Source organism: Sceloporus undulatus, chromosome 6 (assembly GCF_019175285.1).
Source record: "Sceloporus undulatus isolate JIND9_A2432 ecotype Alabama chromosome 6, SceUnd_v1.1, whole genome shotgun sequence".
Taxonomy (NCBI): Eukaryota; Metazoa; Chordata; class Lepidosauria; order Squamata; family Phrynosomatidae; genus Sceloporus; species Sceloporus undulatus.
Window position 1 is genome coordinate 153,716,779 of NC_056527.1, and position 16,524 is coordinate 153,733,302.

General features: G+C 43.3%; 1 protein-coding gene across 3 annotated transcripts in view; it reads left to right on the forward strand.

The window, feature by feature from the left end:
* Positions 1-16,524, forward strand: part of CSK (C-terminal Src kinase) — a 33,819-nt gene that overhangs the window by 2,907 nt on the left and 14,388 nt on the right. For all 3 annotated transcript variants that reach the window (XM_042476499.1, XM_042476500.1, XM_042476498.1), the window contains exons 2-4: positions 9,439-9,516; positions 12,437-12,550; positions 15,553-15,665. In XM_042476499.1, coding sequence (XP_042332433.1) covers positions 9,439-9,516; positions 12,437-12,550; positions 15,553-15,665 — 305 coding nt within the window. The remainder of the gene's footprint in view (positions 1-9,438; positions 9,517-12,436; positions 12,551-15,552; positions 15,666-16,524) is intronic.

The following is a 16,524-nucleotide window of genomic DNA, read 5'->3' on the forward strand; positions in this document are numbered from 1 at the left end:
AAGCCTGGGAAAATAGCATTTCCCAGGACACCTGGCAATATGTCACTGTTTTAGCAACAAACCCTTTGCACAAAGGAAGGTTAGGTAAGGGGAAAAAAGCAACTTGTCTGTTAACACCTGCCAGAATGTGAATGGGAAGGCATTTGGAGCTATTATCCAGCTGGGATTAAAGTCCAAACTATGGAACAACAGCAGTTTTTGAAGGTGGCTGTTTTTGTTGAGGTTGCTATTCTGAGTTGGAGAATTGCAGACTGTGCTGACCTGTCTCCTTATCGACCTCCCGTTTGCAGGGTTTAAAATTATCTATAACACAGATGTCGTTTCTTCCCCGTCCTTTATACATGAAGCAGCTTACGAAACACTGGGAAATGTAGTCCAAATCGAATCTACAGATTTAATAGATCTTGTTCCTATCTTCTGATGACATTTTTAAAAAAATGTACTTAAAGTGAATAGAAACATGTGGTGTTGGTTTTTTAACGGAACAAAGAAAAATGCTCCCAATATTAATTTTTGCTTCTGCATAGAATGCAAGGAACCTTGCTTTTAAATAGATTTACAAGACTGTAACAAGGTAGGAGATGAACATATTTTCTGGTCAAATCAAAGCAGTTTGAAGGCATAGAATCAAATTCTCTTTTAAAAACCCCAGCTTTCTGGTTCAGGGTTAAGATTCTTGCTTTTTATATATGTAAGTCATTTTGCCTCCCAGCTTTGGAAGAAATGCAAAATAGAAATAAAATAAAATTGTTGAGTAGCTTGGTGTTAGCCGGCCAGTTGGTTCATATGTATTGAAAGTAAGCTGAAAAGAAAGAAGTACAGCTTGAGTCTTCCTTATCTAGGATTCTGAAATCCAGAATATTCCAAAATCCAAAACTTTTTCCATGGGTGGCTGAAATAGTGATACCTTTCCTTTCTAATGGTTCAGTTTGCACAAACTGTTCCCACAAAGTTATTAAAAATATTATGTGTCAAATTATCTTCAGGTGATGTGTGTAAGGTGTATCTGAAATATAAATGAATTTCATGTTTAGACTTGGGTCTTCTCTCCAAGATATCTCCTTATGTCTGTATATATTGAGAGCCAGTGTGGCATAGTGGTTTGGGTGTTGGACCACGACTCTCGTGACTGGGGTTCGAGTCCCAGCTCAACCAGGCAAACCCACTGGGTGATCTTGAGAAAGTCACACTCTCTCAGCCTCAGGGGAAGGCAATGACAAACCTCCTCTGAACCAAATTTTGCCAAGAAGACCCCATGATAGGTTCGTCTTAGGCTGTAAATCAGAAATGACTTGAAGGCACAAAGCAACAACAATATAGATGCAAATATTCCAAAATCCCCAAAATCCAAAGTGGTTCTGGTCCCAGACATTTTGGATAAGGGAGTCTCAACTTCTAATATAATTGTAGTTTGAAATTCTTGTTCCTTGTTGCAGGGTGGGCATGACTTGATAGCCCTTGAGGTCGCTTTGAACGGTCTGAGTGTAGAACGGTCTGAGTGTAGAAAACTGCAGTGGCGGAACCTTCCAAAATCCAACCTGGCACAGAACGGTTGCACGGATGGGCATTCTGGTCTGACAGATGGCAACCTCTGAGTGCCAGCTGTCAGTGTAACTAAGCTACAAAAGACCCTCCCCTTGTCCTGGCCTTCCCTTCTTTTTGCCTTCTTGCCGTCTGTCTTCGCCTAAATCTCTTCCAGGAAGGGGGGTGGGTGGTTTTGCTTATCGTTGGCATCTGTGCAGCCCTTGGACTCATCCGAATGGGGATTGTGCCATGCACCTGTTGAAGCAAATGCCTCAGAGTGCCCACTTGCTATTAATAGCAGCTGCTGGGCTCCGGGGCCTTTCCTTGGAGGTTGGAACGGTGAGGATGCTAAATTTAACCAAGGGGGCTGGACAGGCAGGTGGGTCTAAGGGAGGCAGGAAGATTTGCAGTTGTGTGGTCTCAATGGAGCAGAATGGGGCTTCTGCCTTCAGAAAGTGAAAATGCAGGACAGCCAAGATTCAGTGCCTGAAGGAAGGAAGAGTGGTGTGAGAGAAATACCATTCTTTATCAAACCAGAAAGGGTCCTGGTTAATGCCATTTCCAGATCTTGTTCTGGAGGACTCGGATCACAATGATACCAGGTTTGGGAGTAACACCTTTCCGTTGCACCAGTCTTTTCTTTGACAGAGGTGTGTGCAAGCTTTTGGAGTTATGTAGGACTCTTCCAACAGGTATGCTCTCTGGAATTGAAACTTCACATTGGTGTGAAGGGCTGGGCCGTAACAGTGTCTAAAGCAATGGTTCCCAAACTTTGATTCTCCAGATGTTTGGAACTTCCACTCCCAGAATCCCAGACCGTTGGCCAAGATGGTTAGGACGTCTGGGAGCTGAAGTCCGAAACACCTGGAGGACCAGCATTTGGGAATTACTGGTCTAAAGCAAAGGTTAAGGATGGGTGTGTCTCTGACTGGATATTGATAGACTACAGCTCCAGTCAGCCCCAGCCAACTGATCCAGAGGTTGGGGATGATGGGTCCAGCAATATCTGAAGGGCTGCACTGCCAGTCCCATCTACCTTCTCAAAAAGAAACAGAAGAAATAGAATGACATAAATAGAAACTTGCAAGCTTTGTTTTTATCTCCAGATCAGTGCCTACCCAGCGCCTAGCAGTTGTGTGCCTGTGTGTATGCCTCCAAGTCATCTAACAATGTATGTAGACCCCATGAATTGTGTAGGGTTTTCTTAGGCAAGGAAGATGCAGAGGTTGTTTTGCCAGTTCGTTCTTCTGAAATCTAGCCTACTGCACCTTGGGTTTCGTTGGTGGTTTTCCATCCAAGTAATAACCACAGTTGACCTTGCTAGGATCTGGTGTCTTTAGGGTATTTAGGGTGCCTTTAGGGTATTTATGCTGCCTGGCAGATGTACTGGACTGTCATCCGTGTGAGAGAGCCAGCTTTGTGTAGTGTTTGAGTGTTGAACCACAACTCTGGAGAACAGGGTTCAATTCCCCACTCAGCAATCAACCCAACTGCGTTTCCTTGGACATGTCACACTCTCTCAGCCTCAGGGAAAAGCAATGGCAAACCATCTCTGAACAAATCTTGCCAACCCCATGATAGTTCTGCCTTAGGGTCCCCATAAATTGGAAATGACTTGAAGGTACCCAACAACAACAACAACAATTCAAGTCAATACCCTAAAGGTACCTGATCCAACCAGATCTTGGAAGCTAAGCAAGGTCAGCTATGGTCAGTACTTGGGGGGGAGTCTGCCAGTGACTTCCAGGTGTCCTGTTATGAAGCAACTGTAGCAAGAGGGATGCCTAAATAAAGCGTTAAACATAAATTTAAAGAGAGAAGAAAGAGAAACAGGTAGGATGCAGCTTAGATGTCAAAGGAGGAAGAATTAACAATAACTAAAAATGAAAAGAGGAAGGGTTAAGTTAACTAAAAATAGAAGGGAATGACCCATGGTTTGATTTCTCGGCTTTATAGAGCATTGAAGGGCGAATACCCAGGCAGTGAAAATGATGGAGCGATGCATTAATTTTTTAAAAGCCCTTCAGTTCGCATCATTTCAGGGACTGTGAACAACTTCAAAGAAATATCACTCTATGTCAAATGGCCCGCAGCTTCCAGAATATTTAGGGCTTTTGTGACTTTGCCTTAAGTTGGATGGATGTGTTCATGGGATTAACTGTGGCTCTTCTTTCCCCACCAGCACCACATTCCCTCCTCAAACACCCACCAATTGTCAACTCCATCCATATCTCTTAAACTGAGTGAGCAGCATTTGGCTTGTTTGGATTCTTTACTCAAACAAGTGGAGAGATATGTTGGGTTTCAGATGTAAATCATGCCATGTGGAGGCATGGTTTCCCCACTGAGGGCAGGGCAGAATTACAGGATAAAAAGTAAGGGGGGCCTAGATTCTTCAAAAATGGTATTGAGGGCCACATGTTGCCCCTAGGCTTCATGATTTATAACCCAAGAATAGGACCTAAGAGAACTCTATTCTTCCCGCAGTTTGCAAATTTGCTTTAATAAATTAATTATTTACCATTATTTTTAGGGTGGAAGGTGACTGCAATTGTGGTTATCAGAAAATAGCCCTCAGTTGTCCTATTTCTTTTGCTGTTCCTTGTTGTTGTGTGCCTCCAAGTCATTTTTGACTTACGGTGCCCTTAAAGTGAACTTATCCTAGAGTTTTCTTGGAAAGTTTGTTCAGAGGGAGGTTGCCATTGCCATCCTATGAGGCTGAGCAAATGTAACTTGCCCAAGTCACTCAATGGGTTTTTATGCTTGAGCAGGGATTTGGACCATGGTCTCCAGAGTTGTAGTCCAACACTCAGAGCAATGCACCATGCTGGCTCTCCATTGCAATGCAATGTAGTTATTCAAGTTGCAATACAATGTCATTCCTTTTTGGAAAACGGAATTCCAAGTAGCTATTAACTTTATGACTAGTTAATCCGACGCTCCAAGATGGGAGGCGAAGGATATGGACCTATGGAGATGGTGTTCATGTGGGTTGGTATTGTATGGAATTTTCATTGCTTAGGTGTGACTGGATTGTGGTCTGAGTGCAAACGGCTGGTACGTTCTGCGGCACGAAGACACTGAGTAAACCAGAAAGTGCATAGCAAGGCATATCTGACAATCTGATAAGCTTTAGAAAAATCAAAATCAACTGAAAGTACTTTTTTTTAAAAAAAAAATTGAGACACTAAGCAATCTGTCAAGTTGAGGTATTTGTGACCTTACTGTCTCTCCATCCTGAGCGCCTCTTATTGAGAACCAAAAAAGTGATCGTGTTTCAACGTGGAGTGATTGTTTCATCTCCATGCATACACTATAGCCATGGACAGTTTTTAACTCGGGTTTCCTTTTTGTTGTTTTCTGCCTTCAAATCATTTCTGACTTTTGGCGGCCCTAAGACCCTATCATGGAGTTTTCTTGGCAAGGTTTGTTCAGAGGGGGTTTGCTGTTGCCTCTTTCTGAGGCTGAGAGAGTGTGATTTGCCCAAGGTCACTCAATGGGTTTCCATGGCTGAGCGGTGATTCGTTCAGAGTCATGGTCCAATGCTCAAACCATTATTGAGAACCAGTATGCCCAAGCGCAGTGGTTATCAAACTTTAGTTCTCCAGATGTTTTGAACTTCAGCTCCCTACTGCTAGCCAACCTGGCTGGGACTTCTAGGAGTTGAAGTCCAAAACACCTAGAGGACCAAAGTTTGGGAATCACTGATGTAGTGGTTTGAATATAGACCCTTGGTATCTGCTGGGGTTTGGTTCCAGGATCCCTCATGGATACCAAAATCCGTGGTTGCTCAAGCCCCATTGAATACAGTGACATAGAGAAATGGTGTCCTTTCTATAAAATGGCAAGACCAAAGTTTGCTTTTGGAATTTATATTATTTTTGGATATTTTCATACTATGGATGCTTGAATCCATGGATAAAAAATCCATGGATATAGCGGGCTAATACTATTGGACTCAGGATGCATTTGCGCTGTAGCAATCCTGCAGTTTGATATACCACTTCAAGTGCTGTAGCTCCACTCTAGGAAATCCTGAGATCTGTAGCTTTACAAAGCCGCCTCCGCCAAAGAGTGCTGGTGCCTCACCAAACTACAAATCCCAGGATTCTGTAGGATCGAGCTGTTAAAGTCTGCAATGAAATCTGGCACAATTGTGCGGTTTCACTATACTGTGTGCAGATAAGTGGTTTAGATGCCTCCTTTGAGACAAGCCTGTCCAGCGGTATTAGCCTTGTTCAATAACCATCATTCTTGGCAAGCTTCCCCCTCCTTTTCACGATCAATGAGGCTCTCTAATGGACCCTCAACGTTTTCCCGAAGATGGCCATCCATCAAGCGCTGGGGATGCTATTAAATTAAGTGTAGGTCCAACGATGTTCAGAAGCTCATCCTTGGTTCATAAAAGAGACAGGTGGGGCGGGGAGTGAGTGATATTTTAAAAGGTATTTTATTTTGAATAAAGGCAGTCTTTTCTGCTTGGGTTTCTGCGTAGCAAGCCTCTTGTCTCAATAGTTACAAATGGCCAAGGAAAGAGTAAAAAGAAAGAATGCTCCAAAAATGTGCTTTATTCCTGGGAGCCTCTGTTCTTATAACCCCCATCCTGTGTGACTTTCAACATTGTGGGCAAGTAAGGTTAGAGTATGGTGTAGTGGTTTGAGCATTGGACTAAGACTCTGGAGACCAGGGTTTGAATACCTGCTTGGCCATGGAAACTCACAGGGTGACCTTGGGCAAGTCACATACTCTCAGCCTCAGAAAAACCCATGATAGACCTTAGGGTCACCATAATTGGAAATGACTTGAAGATGCACAGCAACAAAACAAGGGTTATAGTAGGGCCTAAAGGCACTAAAGGCACCAGATCCTTTCTGATCTTAGAAGCTGAGGAGTCAGCCCTGGTTAGTACTTGGAAAGGAGTCTACCAAGGAATCCCAGGCAGTGTAGGCCATATTTCAGAAGAAGAAACTGGCAAAACCACCTCTGAGCATTCCTTGCTTAAGAAAACCCTATGAAATTCATGGGGATGTCATAAGTTGACAGATGACGTGAAGGCATACAGAGAGAAAGAGAGGATATAGTGGAGCCAAAGCTCCTGGGACTGAATTGATGGGACTTTTTGACAGGCAGGGACAGTAGTCTTTGCAAATCTCTCCCTTTCTTTCTTGTTCCCTCCCAGTTAGTTTGCAGTCCTTCCAACACTGTTGATGCCCAGCAGGTATATATTGTTCTGATAACTTCTCATTGCAATGCACAATATTTGTTTTTCATGGGCAATCCAGACCCATTCGCTTTACTAAAGAGCTGCTACTGGTGGAAGTGAAAACTGCTAGATTCACAGGTGGTGAATCCCATGCCAGGGGTGCCACCTTCCAAAGTGCTGAACCTGTTTTGTCAGGGAGAATTCTATGCCTTGGGACTTCCTTCAAAATCTGGAATAAAAGCCAGAGCAGATTCACAGCATCCCCTGACATGGAAACCTCCTGCTTCCACTACTAGGATGGGTTTGTTGATTTGGATCAATGCAACTGTCTGCGTTTTTGGATCTCCTTGGAGGGCATGGGCATTGGGACTGGTAGTGGGAATACCTGCAGTTGAAAAAGTTGACACTGCACCACCGGTGTGTGTGTGTGTGTGTGTTGCCTCTACAATTGCTTCTAAACAGTGCATGTTGTTTAAACTTATCAGAAGACTACAAAGGGCATTACAGTGGTACCCACTGGGGTTTGGTTCCAGGAACTCCCATTAATACCAAAATATGGATATTGAAATCCATGAATGCTCTAGTTCCATTAAATATAATGGCATAGTAAAATGGTGTCCCTTATATAAAATGGCAAAATCAAGGTTTGCTCTTTGGAAATTGCATTTTTGGAATGTTTTCAAACTGTGGATGGTTGAATCTGTGGATAAAGAATCTGTGAATATGGCAGACTAACTATTTACCCACATCTATTTTGTGGCATCAGTAGTCTGTTTATGTACAAGACATTTTTTTCCAAACATCATGGTTGGAGCAGTAGCATTTAGCTTGAGTGCCGATAGACATCCAGCCTTTTGTGAAAAAGGGAAAACTGAAATTGAAGGGAGTGTCTGGCTTGCAGACAGATGCACACTCAAGTAGGCATTTCAGTGAAGAATGTTCGACTCACAGGCTCTCCGGAGACATCTACTGTCCTACAAAGGATGGGCAGGAGGTATTTCAGAATCAACTACTGGTAAATGGCTGAATGATTTACAGAAGGTTATGATCATCATCATCATTTATTTATTTATGTCCTGTCTTTCTTCTGATATAGAGACTCAAGGCAGTTGCCAACCAATTTACAACAGTACAGATTAAAAAGAATACAAAAGTACAGTGGGGCCTTGCCATCCACAGATTTCAGCATCTGCAGACAGCAAGCCCCTTTGTCCCCAATGGTGCATTCACCGCCATTAGGGACAATGGGACTTGAAGTTCGACATTTTCTTGTATTTGCGGTGTGTGTGTGTGTGTGTGTGTGTGTGTGTCTGGGATGGATCCCCCAGAGTTACGAATATGGGATTGTAGTATAAAGTATAAAGTTTAAAAACAATTAAACAATTAAAAACATCCACATTTAAATATTAAAATGCAATTAAAATGACATGCAAACCTTGCCGTCTGAATTGCACAGCATTTAAAAGCCCAACCCCTTGTCACTTTGAAAAAAACTAGATAGCACAAAAATGTTTTTACCAGCTGCCAAAAGGAGAGCAGGGTTGGGGCCATCCTGGCCTCTCTAGGGAGGGAGCCATGGCAGTTAAAGTGGTATCAAACTGGATTATTTCTGTGGTGCAGATGCAGCCACTGTTCTTCAAATAACCTGGACCTAAGCTGTATAGCTGACCCAAGAAGAGCACCAAAGATATCTTATTTCTTATTTTATTTATTTATTTATTTATTTATTGCAATTTTTTTTGCCATCTTTCTAACAATGAGGGACCCATGGCAGCTCAGAAACAATAATCCTTACTCTTGATTGATTAACTGTGGCAGGAACAAAGCATCATCTTGAGCCATGCTCACTCCTCCCTTCCCAAAATTACCAACTGATGCTCACTTGATCCATGCCTAGCTCTTGAGCAACAGCTTAACATGCAGAAATGAGTCAGAAAGGAAGCTCTTTGTAGATAAAAAGTGACCTGTTGTTGGTAAGTGGACCTGCGGAGGGGTCTTCTATTTTAAATGCACAGGAGCAAAGGGCAACCTTGACACAGTGGGAAAAAGTACATTTGCCCTTTCCACCCTCTTCTGTATCTCAAGTTATAAATCTGATGCATTCTTATAGTTCTTATTCTTATAGTTGGGGTTCAGAGATCCGAAAAGCTTGTTTTCTTGGAATTGTGTGCCTTAAGCAATCCTAAAACGAGCTTATCATGGGGTTTCCTCACAGGGGCTTTGCCATTGCCATCCTCTGAGGCTGAGAGAGTGTGACTTGCCTAAGGGTCACCCAGTGGGTTTCCATGGCTGAGCTGGGATTCAAACCCTGGTCTCCAGAGTCACAGTCCAATGCTCAAACCACTACACTGCACTGGCTCTCACACACCATGCTTTTTGGGAATACAGTTCTTAAAATCCCCCCAGTGACCATGCTGTTTGTGGATGTTTTGGAAAATGTAGTTCTAAACCCAGTACTTTTCCAAGCTTTGGTAGGCATCCGCCTCTACCAGAAATGGCAAATGGGCAACATGCCGTTTAAAAAAAAAATAGGTGCAGGTAAAGAGTGTGCTGTTGCAAAGCTAGAGAGGAAATAGCTTGAAAACTACCTTTAAAAAAAAAAGCTCTCATAACTGTTCTTAGGGCGTGGAAGCTCCTTTCAGTGGTAAGAGAGCAGGTCTGCATGCTTGGATGAACAGAATGTGACCTCAGAAATCTTCTTTCTTGTCTAGGTCTCATGGTACCAAGTGACGTGTCCTTCTTGCGAGATCCAGTCACCAGAACCCCCAGAGAAGATGTCAGGAGTGCAGGTGAGAACAAAGTCTGGTAGCTGGGAATAGTTTGTGTTGTCTTTCAATTTTATTGCAGTACTTTTAATGCATCTTTTAGGATGCATCTACACGGCTGAAATAACGTAGTTTCACGCCACTCTAAGTGCTGTAGCTCCATCCAGTCCAACCATGTCCTGCCATGCGGGAAGACACAATCAAAGCAATCCGACAGATGGCCATCCAGCTTCTGCTTAAAAACCTCCAAAGAAGGAGACTCCACCACACTCTGGGGGTGCATCTACACTGTGGAAATAAAGTAGTTTGACACTACCTTAACTGCCATGGCTCTGTCCTGCAAAATCCTGGGATTTGTAGTTTTACGAAGACTTGAGCCTTCAGTTCTAAAGAGTGCTGGTGCCTCGCTAAAGCACAAATCCCAGGATTCTGTAGGAAAAAGCCAGGGCAATTAAAGACAGGCAAGTGGATCCAAGAGCAAATGAGATCTGAACTCTCCTTAAAAGCCATGTATGCTGTGTGCGTTGTATTTTGGACATTTCATGAGACTATGTGACTCACTGGAAAGGACAATAATGCTGGGCAAAATGGACAAAAGTAGGAAAAGAGGAGAACCGCATTACACATGGGTTGATTCAATGAAGGAAAGCCTGAGTTTACAAGACCTAGAACCTAATCCTATTCTTTCCATGTTATTTGTACCCCTGATACCAACATTTCTTGCCAGGAACCAAGCTTATCGTTCCTAAAACAGCAACTTGATTCTGAACTTTTGGAGGCACAGAGTCTTCCACCTAGACAAGGGTGATGTGGTGGGATTTGTGGGTACCATCCAGAATGGCATCAAACAGCAAACGTGTTCCAGGTGCAGAGAACTGGAAGGCACCCAAGCTCTGGCCCCCGCTGTGAGGAAATGGGAGAGTGAGATGGTCTCTTTCATTTAAATACTGTGCAAGGATGCGTACCATCTCTAGTTGAAGAGTTTGATTTGCACACAACATCCTGAGTCAATAGCTGAACCTCTAACTTTGCAGGCACCCTGGTGTGAGTGCTTGGTGCGTGGTGTTGTGAGCACCCTACATCAAAGACTGGGTGACCAGGTATCATAATCACAAAGGAGAACAAGGCACTGCAACATGTAGGACCTTTAAGAAAAATAAAGGACATTTCCCAAATGCCATCCAAGCTAAAAACACTGATAGAAATATAAATTCATGCTTCTTCATCATGTTCAAAATAGAGGACCTTTTGGAATTTCTGCTGGACAGAAGGCTGAATTGTAGGACATGTCTGGGAAAAGAAGGATGTCTGGCCACCCTGATCAAAGACTATCTTGATCACTATCTTTAAATATCTGCAGGGTTGTCATGTAGAACATGGAGCGAACTTGTTTTCTGCTGCCCAAGAGACTAGAACACAAATGCATCTGAGGAAGTAAACTTAAGCCTACAAAAGCTCATGCTGCCAACTTCTTTTTTTTTCAGTTAGTCTCAAAGGTGCAACAAGGTCTCTTTGCAGTGGATTTAGGTTATAAGAAAAGAGATTCCATCTCAGTGTTAGGAAGAACTTCTTTACTGTAAGAGCTCTTTGAAAGTGGAATGGACTGCCTTGGAGGCTGGTGGATTCACCTTCTTTGGAGGTCTTTGAAGAGAGTTTGGGTGGACATCTTTCAGAAGTGTTTTACATAACTGCATGGCCGGAATTTGGATGAGAGGATATTTGCAGACCCTTCTAACTCATAAGATTTTACAGTTCTATGAAAGACAAAAAACATGGGTCTCGCTCTCTTATTTCCTCCCAACCCTGCTACTTTCTGTAATGCAAAGCAGGGCTGCAATATTTATTCATTTTGAACATGGGTTGGACAAAGGTGGCCCAGGGCCCACATGTGTTTTAGCCTTCCTAGACTCCCCCAAACTGCTCCTTTTCTGTCCTTCCCCAAAGGGGTGAATTGCCCATCCTATAAACTACCATGTGGGGCAATTCATCTTTTAAGCAGGTTACAAGGCACTTCTGCTCTGTTAGTTTTAAAAGAAAACCCTATTTTTTCAAAGGTGGAAAGGGTTGTTGTGGAGGCTGGTATTCTCTTTCCCCCTTGGAACAACTTCCCTACACATCTCTGTTCAGCTTCTGCAACCTCACACCATGACCATTCTGTTACTGGTGGGGACTTGTTGTGCCTTCAAGTAATTTCCGACCTATGGCAACCCTAAGCCGAACCTATCACAGGGTTTTCTCAGCAAGATTTTTTCAGAGGGAGATTTGCCTCTGATGTTGAGAGAGTGTGACTTGCCCAAGGCCACCCAGTGGGTTTCTATGAACAAGTGGAGTTTTGAACCCTTGTCTCCCAGAGTCCGGCACTCAAACTGTTTACACCTCACTGGTGGAGAGGTGTTTTGGGAGGGAAATTGGCTTTGTCAAGAGCCAATTTGGTGTAATGGTTTGAGCGTTGGACTAAGACTCTGGAGAACAGGGTTCAATTCCCACCTTAGCCATGAATCCCACTGGGTGACCTTGGGCAAATCACACTCTCTCAACCTCAGAGGATGGCAGTGGCAAACCTCCTTTAAAGAAACTTGCCAAGAAAATTCTGTAATAAGTCGACCTTAGGGTTGCCATAAGTCAGAAATTACCTAAGGGCACATGACAAGAACAAATTTGGCTTTGTCCCTGTAGCCAGCTGTAGAATAATTATAACATCTATTGAGATCTCCCAAGGAGCCCAGTGGATTTCAGCAGGGGATATAACCATAGCAGCAGCCCCTAAAAGAATCCAGGGGAGATGTAACATATTTCGGCATGCAAACCTTTTAAGTTGTGCCATGCCCTACAGGAACTTGGCCTCTGTGTATCTAGGTTGCTCCCCTTCCTTCTTTGCAATATTCACCAGTAATGGTAAGAAGAGACTTGTCAGTCTGTAATATGCCTCTGTTCTCTCCAACAGGCTGTCTGGCCATCTGGTACGGAATGTATTGCCAAATACAATTTCCATGGCACTGCCGACCAGGACCTCTCATTCAGCAAAGGGGATGTCCTCACCATCATCTCAGTCACCAAGGTAACCTACTTGGCTCTGGTGCCAAAGAGCAAACAGAAAGTAGAATCTGTGTCTTTCTCTCTCTGTGTGTGTTCTGTTGTGTATTTTTGTACATGTGTGTATATGACTTCAAGTCGCTTATTCACTTATAGCAACCTCATGAATTGCATAGGATTTTCTTAGACAAGGAATACTTAGAGGTGATTTTGCCATTTCCTTCCTCTGAAATATACTCTACAGCACCTGGTATATGTTGGTGATGTCCTATCCAAGTACTAACCAGGGTTGACCCTGCTTAGCTTCCAAGATCAGACAGAATCTTGTTTACCCTTTAGCAAAGCTTGAGGATTAGTTTCTTACCCAAGGCTTGTTCTTTATTCCTTCTCTATGCCTTCCTGCCTTGGGCTTCTGTACAGTAGTGATTCTCAATTTTTGGACTGAAAAGTAGTTTGGATTTCAACTCCCAGAATCCCTGTTCAGTCATTGTTGGCTGGAGTGTCTGAAAGTTGAAGTCCAAAATCTCTAGTTGAGGTTGAGAGTCCCTGGTTTAGAAGATCGTCACTTATATATTGAGGATGGTACTGTGGCTCCAGATATATGAAACTGGCTACATGAGAAGAATTTATAAAGGAGGGTTTCAGCAATCATACATCACTGGTTGAGGAATGGAGGCACTCACTCTAATTTGCAGGTTTATGGGCATGGATCATTTACTGAAAACATCTGCTTGTCTCCTTTCCAGAAGTACTGAACCCACCAAGACAGCTTACCTAGTTTTTAATTATTTCCATATAGCAAAATGACAACAGAGTTGGCAACCAAGAAAACATAAAATAAAACAGGGACGAAATGCATCACAAATTGCGATGCTGCCAAAAGTTTGTACCTAGTGAACAAGTTTTATAATTGATACCTAAAAGGCACTAACCTGTTGCGAACTATGTTTCACAGGTAGTGTGCCACTGTCAAAAAGTACCCAACCCCAGTAGCCACTCAGGCAATATGGGCACCCAGAACAGGGCACTGGCACAGTGCCATTGGTTATGCAGATCCCAGTTAATGCCCTGCTTACCAAGTTTTGAACCAGTTGAAGCTTGCAGACATATTCTGACTGTCCCCACCTATAATGTGTAGCTATTATTTTAATTTGGAGGTTAACCTTGCATGGGTTGTTGTGGCAAAATCAGGGCTTCAGATGGTGTGTTTCTGGCAGAAGGAGAATCTTTGCTCTAAAAATTTTAGCACGAATTGGGTAGAAGAGAAGAATGTCAAACACTTTTACATACCGTCTGGAAATAATGCACAAATCTCAGCAAGGTTTTGAAGTTTTCTGTACTTAGTTTTGTGGCCTGCCTCCTGTCCCTTGGGACCCAAACCAAAATGGGGAAAAATGTGTGTCATAATTAAACGTGAGCGTTAGTTAAAGTTCTTTTCAAAGTAAGCCACTGGGTCAAATCCCGGGGAGAGGTTTGGCTGATGTAGCAATCCATATTTACCAGGAGAATTAAGCACTTGTCCGAAAGCTTGAAAAGGTTGATTGGGTGGACTGCAAGTCCCAGAATGCCATGCTGGCTGGCGGATTCTGGGAGGTATAGTCCAAAAAAGGTCACTTCTCCAAACTTTGGGGCGTCCATCTTGCCTGGTGAATATTTTAAGGAGAGCAAAGAGGAGGCCAACCTGGCCTCCCGTTGAAGAGAATTCCACAGACTTTTAGCTTCGGTCCTACCCAGCTTTGTTCCATTTTAGCCACTGACCCACAATAGTTTGTTCCTTTAAAAATGTGATTATCGAGGGAAAGAAATTTAGGCACTGTACAGACAGGCCCTACGGGGCGCTGTCATTATGTGTGAGGTGCGGCGCTTCCAGATGCGACTCGCCCCTCGCACGTGACCAGGGCGTCAAAATGGCGGTGCCCTGTACATACAGGTGCCACTATTTTGACGTGACGGACACATAGCTTCCGCACATTCCGGTTCCTTTGTGACACCGCAAGTGCACCATTGGCACCTTGCAGCATCACAAAAGCACCACAAGAAGAACCTGCTTTTTGCGGGTTCTTTTTGCTCCATGATGGAGCCACGCGGTTTGTCCGCTGCGGCTCCCTTGCAGAGCAAACCAGGGCGGCGGGAGACTGCCCTTTCTGGGCAGTCTGTATCCTGCCATACTCACCCTGCTTTAAGCTGCAGCACTTTTATGTTCCCTAAGCTCCTCAGGGTTTAGTTGAAGGCTTTCATGGCCGGCATCCCTAGTTTTTTGTGGGTTTTCAAGGCTATGTGGCCTTGTTCAAGAAGAGTTTATGCTGGACGTTTCATCAGCATCTGTGGCTGGCGTCTTCAGAGAAATTTCTCTGAAGATGCCAGCCACAGATGCTGGCAAAAACGTCAGGCATAAACTCTTCTAGAACATGACCACATAGCCCAAAAATCCCACAAAAGACTATCCTCAGGGTTTGTTTCTCTCTCTCTCTCTCTCTTTCTTTTGCCCCTTAATGCCTATGGGGGATGGGCAAGATACCCACACACTCCCTTGAGGGATGTGTGGATGGGTGGGCATTTTGGGGCAAACAACACTTTGGATCTTTTTTTTATGAAGGGTACAGTGAGGAAGATGCTGCCATCCAAGGACTGCTAGGGGGCTAATAGTTGCCACTGTTGCCTACACCTGCCTTAGGCAGTAGATTGTGTATATTATTATTATTATTATTATTATTTTGATTCAGGCTCCCATGTGACACCTTCCCATTGCTCAGATAGGAGAAAGGGACAGGATGAATCTCCATTCCAGTAGAAAACCAGGATAGCTGGAAACTAAATCCTAGCTGTGCTAGATATTTATTGCAGGGGGATTTTAACCCTGGTGAAGCATTCAGTTATATGGGATCGAGAAGAAAGCAGCACCGAGGTTGGCCAACAAAGTCAGAAGTAAATGACCGCCCACTGACTGATTTGTTTGGCACACCATGGGACGTGAAACCATTCTCTGTGACTCACCCGTCATTGCTCACGATGGCTTTCTCTTCCCAGGATCCCAACTGGTACAAAGCAAGGAACAAAGTGGGCCGTGAGGGCATTATCCCAGCCAACTATGTGCAGAAACGGGAAGGCGTGAAAGCTGGAATCAAGCTCAGCCTGATGCCGTGAGTCCCAAATTTGTATTTTGCTCAATTTGCTTTTTTCCTAGTTTCTTTTAAAACAACCGCCACCGTAAAACTGTTTCTATTCCTCACTGTTTAGAGGGATAATTTAAAAAAAAAAGTCACATGGTCCTATTGTTGTGTGCCTTCTAGTCATTTCTGATTTATGGCAACCCTAAACCAACCAGTGGCGTCACTATGCTTGGCATTACCCAGTGCGGTAACGCATGGTGTCATCTCCCCATTGACCTCCTCCCATGCTACACTGAGCAGAATCTTGAATCATATTTTTTTGTACTAAAGTTACTCATAAATCATAATTCTTTTATGTCACTGAATGTAATGGTAATAGCTGTGACATAAACAACTAGCAATATTAAAAGTATACCTTTAAATTATAATATCATATGCAGCTTAAATGTATTTACATATATACAGTTTTGTGTGGTTAAAGTGAAAAGTTGCTATGTGATGTGATGTTTTTAAAGAAAATTTTAAAATAATATATATTTTTTAAAAAATTAAAATTTAGATCTTTTTAAAAATCTGGAGCCTCTCCTTTCTCCTCCCACTGACCCTGACTCCATTCTTGCCATCTCTTCAGCATTTTAAAGGGAAGCAGCCCGTATCTGTCAAAAGGCAGATGTTTGGGCAGAATACCAATAGCATTTACAGTTCTATACCACTTCATAGTGAACTCAACACTCTAAGCAGTTTACAATCTGTAATCCAATTGCCCCCAACTAGCTGGGTACTCATATTACTGACCTATGAAAGGATGGAAGACTGAATCAACCTTGGAGCCTTGGGATTGAACTCACAACATTGTGGCTACAGTACCAGCATTTAACCACTGCGCCAC